The following is a 25,918-nucleotide window of genomic DNA, read 5'->3' on the forward strand; positions in this document are numbered from 1 at the left end:
CTCATGCATCTCCGCATACGAGTTATGGAGCTGGATCCTTCCAGAGCGAAAGACGCTGTTCCTGCCCATGTAAGTACACTCCCCGACACTTCCATCGTAGACCAGTTTAACACTAGCAAGCAGATTGTTTTGGTACCTCCTTTTAGGGAGGGAGAGGTTGATTCCTATTTCACTGCTTTTGAGCGCATCGCAACCACTTTAAAATGGCCAAAGGATGTCTGGAGTCTGTTGTTGCAATGCAAATTATTAGGAAGAGTGCAGGAGGTTTGTGCGAGTCTTTCCATTGCTGACAGTCTGGATTATGAGATTGTCAAATCCACTATTTTGCGGGCTCATGAATTAGTCCCGGCGTATCAGCACAAGTTTCGTGCCTGTCGCAAGTCCGACAGTCAAACGTTTATGGAGTTTGCACGTGAGAAAGCTGTCTTATTTGACAAGTGGTTGGCTGCCAGTAAAGCAGAGAACTTTACTCAGCTGAAAGAGTTGATCCTGCTGGAGGAGTTTAAGACATGTCTCCCTGAAAATATTGTGGTATACCTTAATGAACAGAAGGTGGGGTTATTGTCTAAAGCCGCTGTCCTTGCCGATGAATTTGTGTTAACTCATCGTGCCGCACTTTCGACTGCGCGCCGTGAGTACACTTCCACAACTCATCATGCCAAAAGTTATAGGGTTTCCCCTAAACGCCAGACGCGTTCTGCTGCTATTCCTGTGTCAGATCACAAATGTTTTTATTGTCATGAAATCGGGCACCTCGTTGCTGTTTGCCCATCACTACAGCGCAGGGAGCAGGCCCACACGGTAAGGAAGCCGAAAAGTGTGGGTTTCGTTCGTTCTATGTCTGCTTCCACTTCACCTAGCAATGAAGTGGGGAGTGAGAGCTTTGATGACAGCTACCGTCCCTTTGTGTCGGAAGGATTTGTTTCTTTGAACGGAAAAGAGGAGGATCGGGTGCCAATCACAATTTTGCGTGACACTGGAGCCGCGCAGACACTCATTTTGAGGGGTATTCTACCTTTTTCTGATGACTCTTTTTGTGGTTCGGATGCTCTTGTCTGGGGAGTAAAAATGGATGTGCTGCGAGTACTACTACACAATGTGTTTCTTCAATCGCTGCTCGTTTTGGGTTCGGTACCGGTTGGAGTGCGCGATCAGTTGCCAGTGCCCAGAATTGCGATGATTCTGGGGAATGATTTAGTGAACGGGAAAGTATTTTCTACCCTGAGAGTGGTTGAGAATCCTGTGCCTGATACTTTGTTATCTGACCCTTCCGCTGAGCGCTTCCCCTCTGTTTTTCCTGCCTGTGCTGTAACTCGCGCGCACAAGCGCAAGTATGGTGATGTTAATTTGTCTGATTCTTTTCTCTGCGCTGGTGGTGAGCCGGATTCTGAATCTAAAACCTGTGACCCGCTGACGGGCGACTCTGAGGCGATGCTGTCTATTAGCCCATCAGTGACATCTCAACTGCCTTTGGAAGTTAACGAAAAAGATTTTGTTTTGGCACAACACAGTGACCCGACTCTTGTGGGTTGTTTTTCAGCTGCCAACTCTAGTGACCAGTATCCTCGTGTTTATAGTGTTGAGGATGATGTGTTGATGCGTACCTGGTATCCGCCTACAGCTGGTGATCTGGGCTGGAATCTGTTTAAGCAGGTTCTGGTGCCTCAACAGTACCGACACAAAGTTCTTAGTCTTGCCCATGACAGCTTTTCTGGACATTTAGGTATTAGAAAAATCTACCACCGCATTCTGCATCATTTCTTTTGGCCAGGATTGAAGAATGACGTGGCTAAGTATTGTCGTTCTTGTCACACCTGTCAGATTAGTGGTAAGCCTAACCAAGTCATTCCACCCGCTCCATTACACCCTATTCCAGTTTTAGGGGAACCTTTTGAACACATACTCATCGACTGCGTTGGTCCACTTCCTAAAACAAAATCGGGCCACCAGTACCTCTTGACATTGACGTGCGTTGCTACACGTTTTCCCGAGGCCATTCCATTGCGCACCCTTAAGGTTAAACCAGTTGTTAAGGCGTTGGTGAACTTCTTTTCTACTTTCGGGTTACCAAAAGCTGTCCACACCGACCAAGGCTCTAATTTCATGTCTAAGAATGCCAAGTTTTGCAATCACTTGGCATTAAACATCAGAAATCTAGTGCCTTTCATCCGGAGTCGCAAGGTGCACTTGAGCGGTTTCATCAGACATTGAAATCTATGATGAGGAAATTTTGCCTTGAGTCTGAAAAGGAGTGGGATGAGGGGTTGCCGCTGCTCCTTTTAGCAGTGAGGGAAAGCATGCAGGAGTCGCTAGGATTTAGCCCTGAGCTGGTGTTCGGTCACACAGTGCGTGGCATGTTGCGACTGCTCAAGGAGAACTTCCTGTCCGACACAGATGCTCCTAAGGAAAATGTGTTGGATTATGTGAGTTCTTTTAGAGAGCGTTTGCATAAAGCATGTGCAATCGCACGTGATGCTCTCGTTGCGGCACAGGGTAAGATGAAGAGGAAGTTTGATGAGAAAGCTGTGCAAAGGAAATTTGAGGTTGGTGATAAAGTTTTAACACTTCTACCGGTCCCTGGATCTTCTCTCCAGGCAAAGTTCAGTGGTCCGTATACAGTGCAGGCAAAATTGGGTGACACGGATTATGTCATCGACACCCCAGAGCAAAGGAAAAAGTGTCGTGTGTGTCATGTTAATATGATGAAGCCCTACTTTGCTGGTGGTGTGTCAACAGTTGCGACTGTGGGGGTGCCAGGTTCCGAAACCCGGTATGACCCAGTAGGTGATGATTTGGTTTTCGGTTGTGCTGTGGGCTGTGCACGACTTAGGCATTCTGAAATCCTACATGATTTAAGGTCACATTTAACTGAGGTAGATAATGATGTTCGAAACGACGTGTGTCGGTTGATTGAGAATCATCCTAATCTTTTCTCGGACACTCCATTCTGTACCACCGTGCTGGAGCATGATATCGATGTGGGGGACCATCCTCCAATCAAACAGCATGCCTACCGGGTGAATCCCACTAAACGTGCTCTTTTCCAGACAGAAGTCTCTTATCTGTTGGAAAATTGTCTTGCTGTTCCTAGCTCTATTGCGTGGAGTTCCCCGTGTCTCCTAGTGCCTAAAGCGGATAAAACCCCACGGTTTTGTACAGATTTTCGGAAGGTGAACAGCGTGACCAAACCAGACTCCTATCCTCTTCCCAGAATGGAAGATTGTGTCGATAGGGTCGGTTCTGCGAAGTTTGTTACTAAGCTGGACTTATTAAAGGGCTATTGGCAAGTTCCTCTAACATCATGTGCGGCCGAAATGTCTGCCTTTGTTACTCCTGACCATTTTCTCCAGTACACTGTCATGCCTTTCGGGTTGCGCAACGCTCCTTATTATTATTATTATTATTTTGGCCTGGGTTCACCCTGGAGCTATGCTTCATTACCTTCACTAAAATCACCTTTTTACTCACAACTGGTTCTGGATGTTTGGCTTGGGAACCAGGGCGGGGATTTGTCTCTCTCTCCTCCAACCTTATGTGCATCTCTACACGCCTAGACTAGGGGGGTAACACCATCGTGCTGGAAAATGCATTGTTCTTCACCAAAATGTTGTTGGATTGTTGGAAGAAGTTGCTGTTGGAGGGTGTTTTGGTACCATTCTTCATTCATGGCTGTGTTTTTCGGCAAAATTGTGAGTGAGCCCACTCTCTTGGATGAGAAGCAACCCCACACATGAATGGTCTCAGGATGCTTTACTGTTGGCATGACACAGGACTGATGGTAGCGCGCACCTTTTCTTCTCCGGACAAGCCTTTTTCCAGATGCCCCAAACAATCGGAAAGAGGCTTCATTGGAGAATATGACTTTGCAGAAGATCAATCTGTCCCTGATGGGTTTTTTTTGGAGAGAAGTGGCTTCTTTGCTGCTTTTCTTGACACCAGGCCATCTTCCAAAAGTCTTTGCCTCACTGTGTGTGCAGATGCGCAACCCTAACCCTGAGCATGCTCTGCACTGGTGGCACTCCAATACCGCAGCTGAATCCTCTTTAGGAGACGATCCTGGCACTTGCTGGACTTTCTTGGACGCCCTGAAGCCTTGTTAACAAGAATTGAACCTCTTTCCTTGAAGTTCTTGATGATCCTATAAATTGTTAATTTAGGTGCAATCTTAGTAGCCACAATATCCTTGCCTGTGAAGCCATTTTTATGCAATGCAATGATGGCTGCACGCGTTTCTTTGCAGGTCACCATGGTTAACAATGGAAGAACAATGATTTCAGTTCAAATGCAGTGGTAAGGTTTTTTGGGGATTAAGTTAATTTTCATGCCAAAGAAGGACTATGCAGTTCATCTAATTACTCTTCATAACATTCTGGAGTATATGCAAATTGCTATTATAAAAACTTAAGCAGCAACTTTTCCAATTTCCAATATTTATGTGATTCTAAAAACCTTTGGCCACAACTGTACTTCCTTACGAAAAAAACAAACAAGACACTTCTCAAAAAAAACCAAAAAAACAGACTGCAGTCAGAGTGAATGGGTTTTGCTAAATCCCATGATCCCAACTGACAAAATATCTGTGAGGAAGGAATGAGAAGACATATTGACACATTTCACATTTGATATCAAGGAAAACAATATACAGCTAACAAAGAGTCTTATGGGTTAGTCAGGTAAATCAACTGTAGATTTAGTCCACAGTAATCTTTTGATATTTAATAAATTAAAATAATTTAGATGCCTAAATTATGAGTAAAACTAAATGACATTTTAGTCAAAAGACTATGACTAAAACAAAATCAAAATTTGCTGACAAAATTAATATTTGCCTTAAGTGAAAAAAAGACTGTAGAGAATCTTAAAAATACTGGCAGCTCCCAGTGCTAACCCTGCCCTGGTAAACAACTTAACCTGTCAATGTTAGAAAAAACGAAACAAATCTCACCCATCATGTGCTTGACCTGTTTGAACTGTTAAGGAAATCTTATTGATCCATTAAAACACAAACAGCACGTGACTCATCAACAGTTTTCACCTTAAAGCCATTACAATCCTGAACACTGAACTGAAAAAACACATACAACACAGGCAACAATTACGGGAACAATCACAATGTGCACTTTGATGGGCTTTTAATGTGCAGTAATGGTCTTTTTTAAAGTATACAGTGACAGTGAAAGTATGATAAAGTAGAAATACTGGAAGATTGTGATCTATGCCATGAGTGTATGACTGGAATGAGCTGTTGTATTATTTATATACTACAATGTAATTTATTCATATTATTAAATTCACTGAGTCTCATTTTTGATTGCAGCTGAAATGTGTTGAATATGTCATGGTCTGCAGGGGGTGGCTGGAATTTCCATAAGGCTCCTGAACCTACCTGGGATCCGCCCCTGGGCAGGGCCAACTCCTGCACACCTGGAGCCTATTGCAGGCAATCAAGCCAGAGGGATTTAAGCCACACATTGATGTTCATTCACTGCCAGTTCGTCATCAACACATGTTGGTAACAGGCCTTATACTTCAAGTTATTGCTGTGATTTATCTTGTTAACCAGACTCTCTTGTGCTGCAGTTGCTGTTTTCACCTTGGCTCACGCTCCACCTCCAGACTCAGGATACCAAGCAATCATTTTGAAAATCCCTCTGTGCCTCACCTGCCTGCCCTCCTGCCATCACACTCCATCTGAAGCCCCGGATCTCAGGTCAGCCTTTCTACGCCACTCAGCCCTCCCTGGATTCTCTTACCCCCCTCTCAACACTCCATGTCCCCTACTGCAAGTAAGAATTACTACCCTTACAACTTGCCACTTCAGAGCTGCCTCCACTACCTCCCTAACTCCACTGTCTTCTCTCTTCAGTGTGACTGTTCCCTGCTCAGCTCCACTCTGCATCCCGTTCCCTCGCCCTAGCCACGTTTCCCAGGCCACGCCTCGTCAAACTCCACGTCTTATTGTTTTTTTGTCTTTGCTACGTTTTTTGCACTACACCTAATAAATTGTCACATCATCTGCTGTCTCAGCTCTGGGTTTCTGCACCTGAGTCCTGTTCAGTACAGGCCATTCGGCCCCGTGACAGAATACCTTTTGTCACCATGACAACAAAGAGCAAAAGTAGTTGTTATACATGTACAGACCACGAATATGGAGTCCAGGGTTTGGTGTTGTAGGGTAGACTGATCACTGGGAACCTCTGAGCTCTCCTTGTCCACTCTGTGGAGGAATCATGAAGAATTAATTCAAGCACATAGTTGGAGAAATTCACCAATCCAGTGGATCTTCAGAGTTTTTAAAGCTTTAAATTGTATCTCACTTACAGTAGAAATGTTACATCTTACAATCATAACCTCCTGATACTGTTGACATAAAGCTGAATCCTAATCAGGATCACTGAGAGTAGAAGTCAAGTTATGATAATTTTTTTTCTAGCAAGAGCATAAATCAAGCCCTTTTTAGGATTAAAACCTGTAAAACATTTAGTAGAGGAGGTAAACCATAAAAATCAGTTGTGGTGGTGTGTGGTTGATAGCTTGGCTGCAAGGGAGGACTGGAGCAGTGGGTTTTAGGTGTGGTGGCAGGGAACACTGATTTTTGCAGCCGAAGAGCATCATCTAATCATGCATTCCCTATTTCAGTAGTAGCTGGGGCCAGAAAGGGGATAGCTGATCGGAGGTGCTGAAACTGAAACAGCTGGCAGCGTAGTGTAGAGAGCAGAGCGGAGTGCAGAGCATGGCAATGTGTTAAATTGAAATCCAATAAAATAAAAGCCCTTGCGAGCATTAGCATTGTACCGGGTCCTTTGTGTTTACAAGTGGTGGTAAAACTCAGGTTACTGGCATGTTGAAGCAATGACAAATTCAGCCGGTGGAGGCACTAACCAAGATGGTGTCCGAGCTGGCTGTGAGGAGTGAGCTCTCTGGCTGCTCTCGTTGCTTTCAGGGGAAGCCCAGGTGGCAGCGCTGAGCCTCCCCGCAACTGAGTACTTTCCGTAGATGAGAAGAGCAAAATGGACCGGTTAGGGCTTCTCCCAGTCTGCTTCTGGGAGAATTGAATGGGGGCAGAGAACTGGCGTTTTGCGAATACCAGGTGGCTGCATAATGCCACAGTCAGGTGGTTACAGCCTGACCCCATGTTGGGGAGATGCAGCTGTTTAACACTGCTTTACTTGAGCAGTTCGTGGAGGGGCTCCTGGTTGGGACGGCAGAGTGGGTCCATTGCCACTGGCCAGTGATCCTTAAGGCTGCGGCTATTCTGTCCAAGGACAACCTGGCTAGCGGCTAGAACATCAGCAGAGGCAAAACCAACTGGTCCTGGCCCCACAATGAAGGGTCCATGGGCCACCACCACCACCAGCATGGCTCATGGCGACACAGTGGAGGCCATTGCCACCCACTAACCCCTTCTCCAACCTGGGTTTTCGCTACAGGTTCCAGCTGTTATTGACGCCAGGCCCAGCTCACTGGGGGCAGTGCAGACATCATTACAGGAGTGCTTGAGGTGTGCTGACCAGGGCACCTGCACCAGGAATGTCCATTAATGGACAGATGTCCTGCATCATCGGCCTTCCAACACCCTCTCCCAGTTCAGGAGAGGCATACCACAAACCTGTAAGGTGCCAATGGGGTACACATAAGGCTATGGTGGATTTGGGCTGTACACAGACCCTGGTCCACCAAACCATGGTTCTCCCAGGATCATTGCTGGAGTCAGAGTGGATAGAGGTGAAATACGTGCATGGGGATATTCATGAATATCACTTGGTTCCTTTGGAAATTAGATATAAGGTTACAACTCATACACTAAAGACTTTGGTTAGTTCAGGCTTAATTTTAGGAACAGACTAGGTAGGTTAATATGTTGTGCTGCTTTCGAGGCCACTAGGGACATGATGGGTCTGTGCTTTGCTCAGCAGTCATGCGAGGTCGTTTGACACTGACTCTGAGAAGGAGGACACACCAGGGCCTTTTCAGGAGGCCCCACTGACTCCAGTGATTCACTCCACAGAGGAGTTTCTGCTATAGCAGTCTCATGATGACCCCCTACACTCAGCTTTCAATCAGGTGATAAAAAATTGATGGAAAGCTGGTGTGCCCTGAAGTGTCGGTGACATTTCTGCTTTTTGTGTTGGTTAAGGAAAGATTGTATCAAGTCAGTTGTGACACTTGCAAAAAGGAGAACACATTCAGTGTTCTTCCACTTGCACCAATACACCCAGGCCTCCACAGGGTTGTCTCCCTTTGAGTTACTGTTTGGTAGGAAGCTACAAAGGGTGTTTGAATTGATTTAAGAAAACTTCTGGACCTGTGAACAGAGCTGCACACATTGGGAAGGTTATCACAGGTGGCGGCGGTCCTGGAGTCCTTGAAGCTAGCGGAGCTCACAGCCAACTTGAAGAATTGTGTAGTTGGATGGAGGGAGGTACATTATTTTGGGTACCACTTGGGAGGTAGGCAGGTGCGCCCGCAGATGGAGAAAACAGTAGCCATCACATCCTGCCCATGTCTCAAGACGAAAAAAGATTTGAGGCAGTTCTTGGGACTGGATGGGTACTACTGCCAGTTCGTGCCCGACTTTGCGGAGCTGACCAGCCCCTTGACTGATCTCACCCGAAAGAGTGCCCCTGAACTTATGTGGTGTACAGAGCAGTGCCAGGTGGTGTTTGTGCAGAAGAAGAGGGCTCTCTGTGGGGAACCTTTGCTTCACACACCTAACTTTTCCCTCCCTTTTATTCTGTACACCAACATCTCAAACAGAAGGGTGGGGGCCGTTTTGTCCCAGCAGGTTAGGGGGATTGAACGCCGAGTGGTGTGCATCAGCTGGAGACTGTTGGACCGGGAGGCACCATAGAGAAAGAGTGCCTTGCCATCCTGTGGGCATTTGTTATTACCTACTGGGCCACCCTGGAATGGCTCCACCACATAAAGGATACCCAAATCAGTGGATTTGCTACATTAAAATGAGGAAAGCAAACCTGCTGAGTGTAAACTCCATTTTAGTAAATCTGACCTTGTGACACCAAACAGCTAAAGGCCACTCACAGTGAAAACTCCTAACACCTGAACTGAAAGTGTTGCTTACATAACACTTCTTAAATAAGCAACACATAATAGTCACAATTACATGAAAGTTGGTATACATCTATTTTGTCCCCAAAATTTATGCCATCTTACTCAAGAACTTACTCAATTTCCTACCCACCAAGTTTGTCTAACTTTGAGCTGTTTATCTTCAGTGGACTTCATAATCACAGCAAGGGCCAAACCATGGTCACCACACAAAATAACAGAGTGATGCTGGTCTCTGCAGCAGCCACCAGCTAACTCAACTCAGCAAGTCAAACACCACAGCCTGTGTTGACAGATGGATGCTTGAAGCCTCCAAACATTTACATAGAAAAGCTTCAAATTCCTTTTTCTGATCTCCAAAAGGCACAAAGTCAGAGAGTAAACTTTCTTTTTCAAATTTTAACAGATTAGAGTTAGATTTTTATTTGATGTATTTTCAAAAAAGTGGAGAAAAGTTGAGAATGACTTTAGTTTGTAGAAGTTAGTATAATAACCACTGTTTGAGTCATCTTTGATGCTCTGAGTTTTATGAGTAAAAGTGAAATATGTGCAGCAATGTTAGTGTTCATCATACGTGACACACACAGTTTCATTACAAACAAAACTCCTTCTACTCAGTTCCTCTTTTCTGTGTCTGATTTATTAATATGCCTGTGCACTAAAACTTCCTGTGCAGCTTGCAAGAACCTCCCCTTTCTAAGGTCTGTTGCCAGGGCAACCTGTCTAAACTTAGTCTCACTCTGTCTGTTCCCCATATTCTACAAAAACATGCAGTTTCTGGTCAGCCTTTGACCTAGTCAAGTCTGGGCCTCTCATAAAACAATCTAATGAGCAGATACGCATTAAAACATATCTATCTATTTCTTAACAGTTACTAACAGCTCACCTCTCTTCAGCAGACAGAGGCTGGACGTTAAAAGGAAAGCCATCTTCTTTGGACTGGTCACTCTTTAAGGACACAGAGCTGGGTTCAGTTCCAGGTTCTAGTCTAGGTCCAGCAGGTCTCCCAAAGATACTGTTAGGCAAAGAAGAGATGAATAACGGTCTTCCTTTGACTCTGAGGGTTCATCAGCGTTGGTTTAGCATACTGTCTGAATGATCCAGAGCTGGACCACAACTGCACATATTGTTTTTCCTTGTCTCTGAGAAACTGGACTAGTTCCTCTAAGGAATCTGTACTGCACACATTTCACTGAGCAACCTTCCTCAGTGCTATTTCAAATTATGCTTCTTTAGTACTTGACAACACTTTATGTACAATGTGACTCGCTTGGTTGCAATTTTTTCACAGAACAAGCGCTGCCTGAGTTGTACTTTTTGGTAAGAGAAAATATAGCCCAGCAGCTAACAAACATGACCTTTCAGCGCTGTACAGTGCAAAAAAACCCCCAAAAACCCATATAATTTTTAAAACAGTCTGTTTATTTTCCATACATTGCTAGTGTTATGTATGGAATATGCATATACACATATGATAGCTTCGCAAGCCATTTTTTTGTGAAGTCCCGATGAACTTCACAAAAAATTGTGTCCCACTGGGACCCAGAACACCTCACCCAGGAGGCGCCCAGTAGGCATTCTTATCAGATGCCCGAACCACCTCAATTGGCTCCTTTCGATGTGTAGGATCAACAGCTCTACTCAGAGCCCCTCCTGGATGGCTGAACTTCTCACCCTATTTCTAAGAGAGAGCCAGCCTTTAGAGGAAGCTCATTTCTGCTACTTGTATCCGCGATCTCTTTCTTTCTGTCACTACCAATAGCTCATGCCCATAGGTGAGGTAGGGAGGTAGATCGACCTGTAAATTGGGAGATTCGCTTTTACATCGAGTTCCCTCTTCACCACGCTGGACAGGTACAGCATCTGAATCATCAATCCATCTGTCGATCTCCCGCTTCCTGCTCCTGTGACTCGTTCCCTCTGCCAACTGCTACCTTACCATGGTGGAGGGGTTTGTATGTCCCAGGGATCCCAGGGGCTATGTTGTCCAGGGGCTTCTGCCCCCTGGTAGGGTCTCCCATGGCAAACTGGTCCCGGGCGAGGGACCAGACAAAGAGCAATTCAGGAGACCCCTCTGAGAAGAACAACAATGGAACAGTTAACTCTGCCTAGGATAGGGTTACCGGGGCCCCACCCTGGAGCCAGGGTGTGAGGCCCGGGGAGTGAGCCATAAAGCAAACATCTGGTCGCATGGCTTTTCTGTCCCTTTTTGGGGCTGTGTATGTTTTTCTGCACTGATGCAACTGGAGCCTCATCGTCTTGTTTCTGCTATATCGTGTGTGGTATATAGCTGAGATGACAATAAAGTTTACTTTGACTTTTTGACTTCAATGTCTTGTCACCCTTTTCTGTTTTCTCTTTTTTGTTCCTCTCCTTGTGTCTCTTTGCACCTGTTTTCAGCCCTAATAAATACTTCACTTTTTGTTACGTCTTTGCCTGCTTTGAGTGTTTGCTCTGCACAATAACACAGGGTCTGCTGCCACAGCCCTGACAAAAATGTGGAAAGTTCAGGTGTAAATACTTTTATTTTTCTGCTTATGATTTTGAAAGATTGGCATATGCAAACAGTAAGAACACTGGGACTCTTTGTTTTATTGGTTTTATATTTTGCCCTTTATCACTGTTCCTCTTCCCTACTGTTTTTCTTTCCCTCTTTCTTTCTCCCTTTTCTTTTCCCCAGTCAAGTCTGTCCCGTGTTTAGCAAGTGAAAATAAACTAAACAATAAAAGGAAAGGTGAATCAAATACACCAAGACGGCAAGGCTGGGATGGTCCATTTGGTAAAGGAAATCCATTGGGCATCTTTCTTTGCCTTTAGACAATAATTGTGATGGCAAAAGAACCAAACGGAACAGGCAAAAAAAAAAAGAAAGAAAAAAGAAATGGACACTGGGAGTGAAAGACAGTAATACACAGGTGGATACTGTTAATGTTTGTTCAAACTTGAACAAGAGATAAAATCTGGAAGGCAGGCCAACTCCACTGTGTCTTCATTGCTATTGAGCTTTATCTGTATTTGCAGGAATTTTATCTTTGTTATTGTGACACTACCCCTGGGAACCATAACAGATATCAGAAAATTATTCCAATCCATTTGGTCTAGTTCTGTCTGTATTTCCACAGCTGACTGCATACAAACAGCAGTTTACAGGTATTTCTTGCTGCACCAACAGTTTGTCGGGTCAAGGAGGAGGTGTCGCTGCGGTGTTTGGAAGCCGGTTTTACTGTCGCTCAATGGTCGGACATTTTTCATCCTTTGAACTACAGCTGGATAGAATTGGAAATAAAGATCCATTTTACTGTGCTGTAGTGTATCGTCCACCTGGCCTAAACAGCATGTTTTTAAAGGAGTTCAGTGACTTTTTATCCTCGACTTTGAAGCTGTCCAGACTGGTTATAGTCGGGGATTTTAATATACACATTGATGATGACTCTGACCTCTTTGCTAGCGGTTTCCTTAGCGTCATGGATTCTTTTCATTTTACTCAGCATGTGTCTGGTCCCACACACACCAAAGGACACACACTTGACCTTGTTTTTACTTTAGGTTTAAACATTGATTTTATTTGTACTGAGGACATTTTTATTTCGGATCATCATTGTATTCTTTTTAATCTGTCTTTTCATTTTTCCCTCTCTCCTATTCGACATGTGGTTAGCTCTCGCATCTTAACTTCCTCTACTGCTGTTAAATTTTCTGATGCTTTTATTTTAGTTTTTATCTCCTTATAAAGATGTTCATTTTTTAACAAATCTTTTTAATAATCATTGTCTTTGTATTTTAGACAATGTTTGTCCTGTCAAAGCTAGACTAGTTCCGGTTTCAAAGTCGTCTCCCTGGATAAATGACAGCATTCGCTTCTTAAAGCGTTGCTGCCGTAAGGTTGAACGTTTATGGAGGAAAACACGTTTGCATGTCCATCTCCTTCATTTAAAGGACCTCTTAGTCTCTTTTAACACTTCAGTTCGAGATGCGAGGGCGGCCTATATCTCAGACTTAGTGTCTAAAAGCAGAGGTAACCCTAAGGTACTATTCGACACCATTAGTGATATTGTTGCTCCTGCTCCACATGCTGTCCCAATTTCATCAAATGAAGATTGTGAAAAATTTCTTTCTTTGTTGAAAAAGTCAGTAACGTGAGGAACAATATCTCTCCTTCTGTGTCTCTCTTATCTGCTCCAACTCAAGCTAGGCCTGTAATTTAAGAAAGATTTTTACCTGTGTCCTTACCTGAGCTGGTCAAGTTAGTTAATTCGATGAAAGCATCCTCCTGCTCTCTTGATATTTTACCTGGATCTTTATTTAAAAATGTCTTTCAGTCTATTGGTCCCTGTGTGCTCACAATTATCAATACCTCACTGGTTTCTGGTCAGGTCCCTGTTTATTGTAAGAATGCTGTCATTCACCCACTGTTATAAAAAACCTAAGCTTGATGCTTCTCTTCTCAGTAGCTACAGACCGATTTCAAAATTACCGTTCATTTCTAAGATTTTAGAAAAGGTTGTGACTAAGCAGCTTATAGCTTGTCTAGATGAATACAGCATTCTGGATAAATTCCAATCTGGCTTTTGTAGAGCTCACTCTACTGAAACTACACTTCTTAGAGTCTCCAACGATATTTTGATGCAGGAGAATGCTCCGTTCTGTTGATGTTGGACCTGACCTCCGCCTTTGATACTGTGGACCATCATATTCTGCTAGATAGGCTGAGACACTGGGTGGGTATATCAGGGGCTGCTTTGGACTGGTTTGAATCCTATTTGCATGAACGATCCTTTTCTGTGGCTACCTCTAAGTACAGTTCCTCTTCTACTTTTCTTGCCTATGGTGTGCCACAAGGTTCAGTTTTGGGGCCTTTATTGTTCTTACTGTATTTACTTCCTCTTCAACACTTATTGAGCACTTTTAAGGACATTTCATATCACTGCTATGCAGGTGATATTCAGTTAGATATCTCCTTTAAGCCCCATGACGTTTCCAAGCTACAGATTTTGCATAAGTGCATAGACTCAATTAGATGTTGGATGGCTGGAAACTTTCTTCAACTAAATGAGGAGAAGACTGAAGTTCTTGTTTGTGCTCCTAAAACATGCTACATTGGCCAAACCGTCTATCAGGAGCCTTGGTGTTAGTATTGACTCAGCTCTGACTTTGGATGCCCATATAAAATCTTTGGTTCGCTCCTGTTTTTATCACTTGAGAAACATTGCTAAGCTGAGTCCCATTGTATCGCGCTCCGAATTAGAAATTGTCATTCATGCATTTGTTTCATCTCGTCTGGACTATTGTAATTCTTTGTTTACTTGTTTATGTAAAGCCTCTTTGGAGCGTCTGCAAGTTGTTCAGAACGCTGCTGCAAAGCTTCTGACCAAGTCCTCCAAGTACTCCCATGTCACACCCCTGCTGATCCAGCTGCACTGGCTCCCCGTTAAATTCAGAATCCAGTTTAAGGTTTTGACCTTGACTTTCAGGGCTCTGCATGGACAAGCACCAACATATATAAGTGAACTTTTACATCCATACATTCCCAGCAGGTCCCTGAGGTCATGTGACCAGGGCTTGCTTGCTGTCCAACACACGAGGCTGAAAACAAAAGGCGACAAAGCTTTTGGAACTGTGGCCCCCAGATTGTGGAACTCTCTCCCTTTGAGCCTGAGATCTGTGGACTCAGTGGTCGCTTTTAAAAAAACAGCTAAAAACTCATCTTTTTAAACTTGCTTTTGGTTGATTTTTATTTTTAGGTTTTAGCTTCTGTGAAGCACTTTGTGATTTTTATCTTAAAAGGTGCTATATAAATAAAGTTTTACTTACTTACTTTACTTACTTTGTGATTATATGTTTGAAGAAGTTTTTCTCAAACTATAAACTGAGGTCAGAGTAAGCTGACATGTCTGGGAATAAATATATGACAACAAAAAAAAAACAATATTGCTTTTTCTCACTTGTTCACTTACTTTCACTTCTGATCATTTCAGTCACAGACTTTATGTAAAAAGCTAGAAAGATGCTGAGTCTGCATAATGCTTCTTGGCGAGCTTTTATATTTCCTATTATACTCATGCTAGCATAATAAATACTGGCTCCAGCTCTTTCCTGTCAGCTGCAAAGCTATGTGAGGAAAAAGGGGAAACTGCTGAGACTGTAAATGAGTTTGCAGCCTAAAGAGTTACTGAAACAAAAAAAAAACATGTGAAGATAAATTAGATCAATAAATTAGATCAATAAAACCACTAACCATTACTGTTAATGTTTTTACTGGATTAATCTGTTTTCATTCACTGTTTCAGTACTTAATGCCAACAGCTCAGTAAATGTATGTTCTTGGATGTGTTTATTTGATACATTTGTTTTTTATGTTTTTTAATTTGAGCTTCATGTTTCCTTTAAAGGATATATTACCAGTGGTAAATTAATAATCTGCATTCCTCACAGAGATGAATGCAGCTTATTGATAATTTATGACAACTCTGCTGATACTGAGTAATTGGATCATTACTCGGTATCAATAGATACTTACAACCATTGGTACTGGATTAGCACCATAAAAAGATGGATGTTTTTGTCCTGAATTATAAATAAAAGATAATGTTTTGCACCATTGACTACAATGTATTCATACTCTGAAAATAAATAAAACTAAGTGTGTTCCTCTAAGAGATGGTGGTTATGTTCTAATACACTGGTTGTCTTTCAAAAGATAATCAGCGTTTAATGGACACCAAAGCAAGTCCCTCAAAATATTTAATTAGCAGCACTACAGGACTGAGAATTAGTGATGTGTGATACCACTGATTTCCTTTCCAATCCAATACCAAGTAATATTCAGGGTGGTATCGACGATACTGATCTGGTACTGATACTTTGTACAAGAACTTATTTTATTTATTGTATCTCAAATTATAGCATCATAATGATTACAGGACATCAGATTACTTGTTCCTATCACTTAATGATGCAGAGTTCATCATATAGAAATAAAAAAACTGATGTTCCCTGCCTGCAGCACCAAAGGACTGTGTGAGAGACGTCTGTCTCACCCTAGCAGCACCTGTCCCTCTTTCACCTCAACATACGCTCGTCATATTGTGTGATATGATTTAATCTGAGGTGTTTGACAAGGTTAGTGGTGTTGCCACAACTCCTCACTTTTTGCCACATGTATCGCAAACTACGTCTCAGCTGTTTGTGGAGGTAAAATATGTCCGCACATAACTCCAACTACGCTCAGCCATTTTTGTGAGTGCGCACGCCAGCAGCTGCGACACATTTATAAGCTGTATTTCGCACATAACTATAAAAGGCGGAAGAGGAAGTAGTTCCTTCAAATGTAGACAATCTGAATGTTATAGTTTTTTTCCACTGTGTTCCTGTTAATGATAAACTACAAATTGTCACGGTCGGACGGTCCTTCCGGACGACTCTGCTTGTGTGTATGTTTTCTGTGTGTGTGTGTTTGCTTCTCCCTCCCCGGTCCTTGGGCTGTTTATGGAAGTGCGCGCCATGGGAGAGGTGTGTCATTGGGAGTCCCCCTTCGCTGTTGCCACCCACCTGCAGCTGATTACCTGACCAGCCGTTGGTAATCATTCCTCCCGGCTAGAAAGAGGTATTTAACCTGGACTCGCGGCGACAGTCGACGTGGGATTATTACTCCGAACTGGTATAGTCCGTGCGAGCAACGTGAGTTTGTGATTTGGCAAGCGTGTGGCTAACAGTGGATTTTCCTTCTTCCTCCAGGAGGGGCGAGCGGAGAAGCGAGTTGGGGAGCACACACACCAAGGGAGTTACAACACGGAACGCACTGGGAGCAAGGGACGAGCACGACTGGGAAATTGCACTTTTGAGTGAATTGTTGGACTTGCCTGTCTGTTTCACTGTAAATAAACGCACTGTGTTTCTGTGAAAAAAAAACGCGCCTGGGTCCGTCTTTTCCGTGACAGAATAATCCCACCACCATGGACCTAGCGGATTCTGCTTCACGCCAGCCGTCTTTCCAAGCGGAGGTTTTGGAGCGACACGAGGAAATGCTGAAGCACGTTTCAAAGGAACAAACCGAGCTCCTGCAAGCCATAACAGAGCTTAAAGGTATGTTGATTTCCTCACCTCATACAGCTCCAACGCAGCCCGCCCCTTCGCTGGAAGCCGCGGCAGCCTGTCCGCTTCCTCCTTCACCTCCACCGCGGCAGCGAGAGTACTCACTCCCCGCGCCTGAAAAATTTGACGGCGAGTTGGGGAAGAGCCGGGGTTTTTTGACGCAATGCTCTCTTGTGTTTAGACAGCAACCTTGTGCCTTTGCCTCTGATTCCGCTAAAATCGCTTATTTGGTGCAACTTATGACTGGGCAGGCGCTTCAATGGGCTCAGGCGGTTTTAAGTACCCAGCCCTCTGTGTCATATGACGTTTTTCTCAGCAAGTTTCGCTGTGTATTTGATAAAGGCGCTAGCTCGGACGCCGCAGGTCATCGCATGTTTTCTTTGAAGCAAGGTAGGAGGAGCATTGCTGACTTTTCCATGGAATTCTGGATCCTGGCGGAGGAGTCGGACTGGGAGGAGAAAGCACTGCGTGGAGCCTTCCTCAACAGCCTTAACGAGAACATAAAGCGTGAGTTAGCAACCAAGGAACTGCCTAAAGCTTTGTCTGCTCTAATCAATATGTGTATTAACTTAGACGACCACATGCGGGAGTTCGGCAAAAGAGCTGGGGATGGTCGGCGGCCTGCTGGGAGCATGGGTACATCTAGGGACCTTCCTACTCTGATGTGGAGAAGTGAGGAGGAGCAACACGGGGATGAAGAGCAACCCATGCAGCTCGGCGGAGCCAAGCTTTCCTCCTCTAGACTGGGGCGCAAACCACGGACCGGTGAGTGCTTTCTTTGTGGAAAAAGAGGACATTTTGTTGACTCCTGCCCAGACCGAGTAAAAGAGTCGGCCCGTCAGTAATTGTGGGGATACTGGCGGGCGCCACAACTAAAGCGTTCCCTCACCTCAGCTGCCCTGCCAAAATAATGTCGCACTCCCTCACTCACTCCTGCTGCGTACTCATTGACTCTGGTTCTGAACAAAATTTCCTAGACGAAGAGTTAGCCAAAATCTTAGACCTGTCCCTACTTCCCCTTCCAGAGGTCCTGAAGGTCTCAGCCTTAAATGGTGGCCATCTAACCTCCGTCACACATCGCACTCAGGAGGTTACACTCATTATTTCGGGAAATCACTCTGAGAAAATCAGTTTTCAAAGCCCCCCACACACCACTGGTACTGGGATTTCCTTGGCTCCAATGTCACAACCCCCAAATCGACTGGGCCAAAGGGTGTGTAACTGGCTGGAGCACGCGGTGTCATGAACAATGTTTACTTGCCACTGTCCCGGACAATCCCGGGACCGCCTCTGCGAAAAGCTCCTCACCCCTCGACCTGTCCTTGGTGCCCTCCGGATACCATGACCTCGGCCAGGTATTCAGCAAAAGTAAGGCGTCGTCTTTGCCTCCACATCGGCCTTACGACTGTGGAATCGACCTACTCCCAGGCGCTCCCCTTCCAACAAGTCGGCTCTACAGTCTGTCTAAACCGGAACGCGAGACCATGGAACGCTACATAACGGAGTCTCTGACTGCAGGTATTATTCGCCCATCTACTTCACCTTTAGCAGCAGGATTCTTTTTTGTGGAAAAGAAAGATAAGAGCCTGTGTCCCTGCATTAACTTTCGAGGGCTGAACAAGATCACAGCTAAGAATAAATATCCACTCCCCCTGCTGGCCTCAGCATTCGAACTACTACAGGGGGCGGTCGTGTTTACCAAACTGGATCTTCGGAACGCCTATCACCTGGTTCGCATCCGCAAGGGTGACGAGTGGAAGACAGCTTTCAACACCCACCTGGGGCACTTCGAATACTTAGTGTCATGGTCCTGAGTCTGAGGACTCTGGATTTTGTGTTTCTTTATATTATTCTTTGTTCTCGGTTATTCTGTTTTGTCTTTTGTTTAGGTTTGCTATGTGTTAGTGTTTTTGTTTCATGCCTGCCTGTGTTCTCTCTGTCTGTCCATGGTGTTATTGTGTCTGCTCTTGAGTCTGCCTGTCAAGTTCAGTGTCTGGTCTGGTTCTCTGTGTCTGTTAGTTTCCTGTTTTATTCTGAAAGTTCATGTCTCATGTCAGTGTGTTCAGTTTTACCTCTCCCCTGTCTCGTTAGCCTAATTGCTCCCAGCTGTGTCTTCCTCCTGTGGCCCATTCCCTGATTACTCCCCGTGTATTTAAGCCCTGTGTTTTCCTGTGCTCTCTGTCACGTCGTCTGATTAATTCCATGTCAGTCTGCATTATTCTATGTTACCCGGTACTCATTCTGTGTCTCTCTGCCATCTCTCTTTGTGCATTTTGCGTCTCCTCCCGTGAGTGTCTGGTTTAAGTTTTGTTCGTTAGTTTTCCCAGTTTAGGTTTGTTTACTCCCTGCTCTGCTCTTCTTGTTTTGTCACCTTCTCACCGCTGTAAATAAACACTCACTCGCACCTCAGCCAGTACCTGCATTTTGGATCCTTTTTCAATACACCACACGACTGCCCCCAGCCGTGACAGTACGACGCGACCACAAGATGGATCCAGCGGACTTGCCCGGGGAGAGTGACCTCACACGCGCCCTACGCCTGGTGGACTGGGTAACCCACACCTCCAATGCACGAGCGAAGGTGGTGGGGATAAATGCCATTGAGGCTATCCTGGCCGGAAATCCCTATCTCCACCAGGTCCGGGGATTTACAGACTTAATCGCTGAGCTGCATAAAGCCCGGGAAGCGGTGCAAGCTTGGGAAGATTCTGCCCAGCAACAACGGACAACGACCGCCACAAAGCAGCCGTCTCAGATTCACCCACCGGAGGTTTCACGGCCCGACCCCCCAGAGGTTTTTCCCTGCCTGTCGGAGCCGTCAGCGGTGGGGAGGAAACATTCGCACCACCGGCGCTTCACCCCACAGCCGGATTCAGGGACCCCTGTGCGACCAGCTGTGGTGAGTTTTAAGGACGCTGGTGCTTCTGGGACTGTGTTTTCTGGGGCTGTTCATGGGGAGAGTAGAGACAGTACACGGCGCTTACCTACCTTCGTGGTAACTGACTTCTCACAAGTTGGCATTTTCAAAACATCCATAACAGTAACTGACTGGGTTTCATCCATTCCACCACCAACTCCAGTCTCACCTCAACCAGTACATCAGCCTTTAGCCAGTTCATTAGCCCAGCCTGCATCTATTCCATTAGCGCGGTCACCCGCTCCCTCCATACTGGAGGCTGTGTCTGTGCTACCCATTTTGAATCCCGTTCCTAGCACCCATTTTAAGCGGAGAGACAAACCCATTAAAACCACTCTAGTTTCTCAGAAACTGGCTAATTTAGAGACTGTTATTCGCCCCAGGGCCTCCCCAGAGGCTGAGTGTCTGCCTTCAGCCGACTCTGGACCCCTGGAGGCCAAGACGCCAGCTAAGAACTGCACCGTGCCAGCGCTGCCTGGGCAAAGGCAGTGCCCTGCGCAGTTTCAGTTACCGGTGTCTCTGCCAGAGGCCCGTGTGCCTGCTGGCCCTGTTCTGTCCCTGCCGGAGGCCCGAGTGCCTGCTGGTCCTGTTCTGTCCCTGCCAGAGGCCCGTGTGCCTGCTGGTCCTGTTCTGTCCCTGCCAGAGGTCCCCACACCTGCTGGTTCTGTTCTGTCTCTGCCAGAGGTCTCCGCACCTGCTGGTTCTGTTCTGTCTCTGCCAGAGGTCCCCGCACCTGCTGGTTCTGTTCTGTCTCTGCCAGAGGTCTCCGCACCTGCTGGTTCTGTTCTGTGTGTGCCAGGGGCTCCGGTGCCCACTGGTTCTGTGACTGTTTCAGCTGGAGGGCCTGAGGAGCCCGTCCAGCCTTCTGCCTCGTCAGCTGGAGGGCCCGAGGAGCCCGTCCAGCCCCAAGACTCGTCAGCTGGAGGTTCAGGAGAACCTAGCCGGCTTCCTGCCTCGTCAGCTGGAGGGCCCGAGGAGCCCGTCCAGCCCCAAGACTCGTCAGCTGGAGGTTCAGAAGAACCTAGCCAGCCTTCTGCCTCGTCAGCTGGAGGGCCCGAGGAGCCCGTCCAGCCTTCTGCCTCGTCAGCTGGAGGGCCCGAGGAGCCCGTCCAGCCCCAAGACTTGTCAGCTGGAGGTTCAGGAGAACCTAGCCGGCTTCCTGCCTCGTCAGCTGGAGGGCCCGAGGAGCCCGTCCAGCCCCAAGACTCGTCAGCTGGAGGTTCAGGAGAACCTAGCCGGCTTCCTGCCTCGTCAGCTGGAGGGCCCGAGGAGCCCGTCCAGCCCCAAGACTCGTCAGCTGGAGGTTCAGGAGAACCTAGCCGGCTTCCTGCCTCGTCGGCTGGAGGGCCCGAGGAGCCCGTCCAGCCTTCTGCCTCGTCAGCTGGGGGGCCCGAGGAGCCCGTCCAGCTTCCTGCCTCGTCAGCCGGAGGGCCCGAGGGGCCCGTCCAGCCCCAAGACTCGTCAGCTGGAGGTTCAGAAGAACCTAGCCAGCCTTCTGCCTCGTCAGCTGGAGGGCCCGAGGAGCCCGTCCAGCCTTCTGCCTCGTCAGCTGGAGGGCCCGAGGAGCCCGTCCAGCCCCAAGACTCGTCAGCTGGAGGTTCAGGAGAACCTAGCCAGCTTCCTGCCTCATCATCCTCGCCAGCTGCAGCCTCCGAGTCTCCACCCTCGCCTGGTCCAGTTTCGGCTCCACCCACGCCGTCGCCCGGTCCAGCTTCAGCATCCTCAGCGTCGCCTGCAGCAGCCTCCTCATCAGCTTCATCAGCTTCGCCTGGTCCAGCCTCTGCCTCAGCTTCGCCTGGTCCAGCCTCTGCCTCAGCTTCGCCTGGTCCAGCCTCTGCTTCAGCCTCGTCTGGTCCAGCCTCTGCTTCAGCCAAGTCTGGTCCTGCCTCCGCATCAGCGTTGCTTGGTCCGGCCTCCGCACCTGCTTCAACCTCTTCTGGTCCGGCCTCTGCTTCAGCCTCGTCTGGTCCAGCCTCTGTTTCAGCCTCGTCTGGTCCAGCCTCTGCTTCAGCCTCGTCTGGTCCAGCCTCTGCTTCCGCCTCGTCTGGTCCAGCCTCTGCTTCCGCCTCGTCTGGTCCAGCCTCAGCTTCCGTCTCGTCTGGTGCTGCGAAGGCCACGCAGCCTTCAGGTCCCCAACTGCCGCCTCAACATCGTCGGTCATCTGCCTGGCCGTATGTTGGGCATCTTCGCCACCGTGGCCGGCCTCCGGACTTGCTTTGTCGCCGCCGCTGTCGTGTGCACGGTCGGCCCCCAGAACTGCGTTCACGCCGCTGTTGCCATCCACACGGTCGGCCCCCAGAACTATTTCCACGCCACTGCCTACTGCGTGGCCAGTCTCCGGACCTGCCCCACTGCCGCTGCCTTTCACACGGTCGGCCCCCGGAACTGAACTGTTTTGGCCTCCGGCGCTGTCGGCCTCTGGGTCGGCACCCTGAACTTGTCCGTCTGGGCCCTTTTGGACTCTAAGTTTTGTTCGTTAGTTTTCCCAGTTTAGGTTTGTTTACTCCCTGCTCTGCTCTTCTTGTTTTGTCACCTTCTCACCGCTGTAAATAAACACTCACTCGCACCCCAGCCAGTACCTGCATTTTGGATCCTTTTTCAATACACCACACGACTGCCCCCAGCCGTGACACTTAGTGATGCCTTTCGGTCTTACTAACGCCCCTGCAGTCTTCCAGGCCCTGATTAATGATGTGCTCAGGGACTTTATTAACCATTTTGTCTTCGTGTATCTGGATGACATTCTGGTTTTTTCCAGGTCGCAGACTGAGCACATCAACCATGTACGTCTGGTTCTACGGCGCCTATTGGAGAATCGCCTTTTTGTCAAAGCGGAAAAATGTGAGTTCCATGTGCAAACTATTTCTTTTCTGGGTTTCATTGTGGAACAGGGGCGTTTGCGAGCTGACCCAGCCAAAGTCAAAGCCGTAGTGGAATGGCCTGTTCCCAAGACCTGCAAGGAGATGCAGAGGTTCCTGGGCTTCGCCAATTTCTACCGCCGCTTTATCAGGGATTTCAGCAAGGTAGCCCTTCCTCTAACCAACCTAACTTCTCCTAAGTTGTCTTTCCAGTGGTCCTCCGCAGCCCAGCAGGCGTTTGATCGGCTCAAGCACCTGTTTTCCTCAGCTCCGGTCCCCATCCAGGCGGACCTCGGCCGGCCTTTCATCGTGGAGGTGGACGCATCCGATTCGGGTGTGGGAGAGGTTCTCTCCCAACGGATCGACGGCAAGCTACATCCCTGTGCGTTCTTCTCCTGCAGGTTGTTTCAGGCCGAGAGAAATTACGATGTGGGCGACTGGGAGTTGCTCGCCATCAAGTTGGCCCTCGAGGAATGGCGACATTGGCTGGAGGGCACTGAGCAGCCTTTCGTGGTGTGAACGGACCATAAGAATCTGGCGTATCTCCAGGCAGCCAAGCGCCTCAATGCCCGACAAGCCAGGTGGGCCTTATTTTTTACTCGTTTTCACTTCTCCATTACTTACAGGCCCGGTTCTAGGAATAATAAGCCCGATGCGTTGTCGCGCCAGTTCGCACCGGAGACCGATGAGGACGAGAAGGACAAACCCATCCTGCCCCCCACCTGCATTGTGGGCGCACTTACATGGGAGATTGAAAAGGTGGTCAGGGACGCCCAGCGACGTGAGCCCAACCCCGGCACGGGCCCAAAGGGGAAACTGTATGTTCCGGCCACGGCGCGTAGTCAGGTCATTCACTGGGCACATACCGCCAAGTTTTCGTGCCACCCAGGTAAAAATCGCACTGTCTCCTTTCTACAACGTTTGTTTTGGTGGCCCTCTCTTATTCTCGATGTCCAGAACTATGTTGCGGCATGCCCGGTGTGCGCACAGAACAAAACCTCCAACTTACCTGCTTCTGGCCTCCTGCGACCGTTACCCACTCCAAAACGCCTGTGGTCACACATTGCCCTGGACTTCGTCACCGGCTTGCCTCCCTCTTCAGGTAACACCTCCATTCTAACCATTGTTGACCGTTTTTCCAAGGCCACCCACTTCATTGCTCTGCCCAAGCTCCCTTCTGCCCTGGAGACGGCCCAGTTACTGACACAGCATGTGTTTCGGCTCCACGGCATACCCCAGGACATCGTTTCCGACCGTGGCCCTCAGTTCACCTCGCGGGTTTGGAAGGAGTTCTGAGCTGAATTGGGAGCTCAGGTCAGTTTGTCCTCCGGGTTCCACCCCCAGACTAATGGTCAGACCGAAAGGGCCAATCAAGAGCTGGAGGCCATGTTGTGTTGCGTCGCATCGTCGAAACAAGCGACCTGGAGCGACCAGTTGGCCTGGGTGGAGTATGCCCACAACACAAGCACTTCATCAGCAACTGGACTCTCACCCTTCGAGGCATCGCTGGGGTATCAATCCCCCCTCCTCTCCATCTCTGAGGGAGAGCTGGCGGTTCCCTTGGTCCAGCACCACCTCAGGCGCTGTCGTCGGGTCTGGCGGGCCACGCGCGCAGCGCTCCTGAGAACGGCCAAGCGGAACAAGGCATTGGCGGATCGCCGCCGCACTCCAGCTCCGGATTATCAGGTCGGCCAGCGGGTGTGGCTCTCCAGCAAGCACATCCCTCTTCGGACTGAGTCCAAGAAACTGGCCCCTCGGTCTCTTGGCCCCTTTGCCATCCAAGAGATCCTGAACCCGGTGACGGTCCGGCTGGCCCTTCCGCCTGCCATGAAGGTACATAACGTCTTCCATGTTTCTCTGATTAACCCCGTCCGGACCAGCCCTTTGTGCCTGCCCTCCGGGCCCCCGCCACCCGCCCGGATTATCGACGGCGCCCCGGCGTATTCCATTACTCGCATAATGGATGCCCAGCGTCGCGGTAGGGGCTTTCAGTTTTTGGTGGATTGGGAGGGGTACGGTCCGGAAGAACGTTCTTGGGTGACGCGGTCTGCCATTCTCGATCATCGCATGGTGAGAGAATTCCGCCGCCGGCATCCAGACAAGTTTAGCAGGTCGCCCGGTGGCTCCCGTTAGAGGGGGGGTACTGTCACGGTCGGACGACTCTGCTTGTGTGTATGTTTTCTATGTGTGTGTGTTTGCTTCTCCCTCCCCAGTCCTTGGGCTGTTTACGGAAGTGAGCGCCATGGGAGAGGCGTGTCCTGGCGACTGTCGTCATTGGGAGTCCCCCTTCGCTGTTGCCACCCACCTGCAGCTGATTACCTGACCAGCCGTTGGTAATCATTCCTCCCGGCTAGAAAGAGGTATTTAACCTGGACTCGCGGCGACAGTCGACGTGGGATTATTACTCCGAACTGGTATAGTCCGTGCGAGCAACGTGAGTTTGTGATTTGGCGAGCGTGTGGCTAACAGTGGATTTTCCTTCTTCCTCCAGGAGGGGCGAGCGAAGAAGCGAGTTGGGGAGCACACACACCAAGGGAGTGACAACACGGAATGCACTGGGAGCAAGGGAAGAGCACAATTGGGAAATTGCACTTTTGAGTGAATTGTTGGACTTGCCTGTCTGTTTCACTGTAAATAAATGCACTGTGTTTCTGTGAAAAAGAACTGCGCTTGGGTCCATCTTTTCCGTGACACAAATTTACCCTAAATTACTAAAATATCAATATTTTAATGTGAGAATCGATTCTAGAACATAAATGATTGGTATCGGAGGAATCGATATTTCAGGATCGATTCTTCCCCATTTAATGGTGTTAGTGCTAATTTGAGTTACATTTTGCGTATATAATTGATTTGATTTGATATACCTTTATTAGTCCCACAAGGGGAAATTTAATAAGGCTCCCAACCTATTGCACGCAATGGCGGCGCCATCTTACCCTCCGACCATACATACATTACACAAAACATCACATGGGGAAGA

The 25,918-nt window shown here is 47.7% G+C and overlaps 1 protein-coding gene and 1 pseudogene across 1 annotated transcript in view; both read right to left on the bottom strand.

Moving 5' to 3' along the window:
• LOC118456069 (uncharacterized) overlaps positions 1–25,918 on the bottom strand; it is a 71,766-nt gene that overhangs the window by 27,907 nt on the left and 17,941 nt on the right. Inside the window, exons 3-4 of the mRNA XM_087837552.1 lie at positions 9,956–10,084; positions 6,142–6,217 (exon numbers count right to left, since the gene is read on the bottom strand). Coding sequence (XP_087693678.1) covers positions 6,142–6,217; positions 9,956–10,084 — 205 coding nt within the window. The remainder of the gene's footprint in view (positions 1–6,141; positions 6,218–9,955; positions 10,085–25,918) is intronic.
• LOC148094578 (uncharacterized) lies at positions 20,526–22,238 on the bottom strand (annotated as a pseudogene).

This window comes from Neolamprologus brichardi, unplaced genomic scaffold (genome assembly GCF_056152115.1).
Source record: "Neolamprologus brichardi isolate AB-2024 unplaced genomic scaffold, ASM5615211v1 NODE_ptg000036l+_length_2141236_cov_1, whole genome shotgun sequence".
In the NCBI taxonomy this organism is placed as follows: Eukaryota; Metazoa; Chordata; class Actinopteri; order Cichliformes; family Cichlidae; genus Neolamprologus; species Neolamprologus brichardi.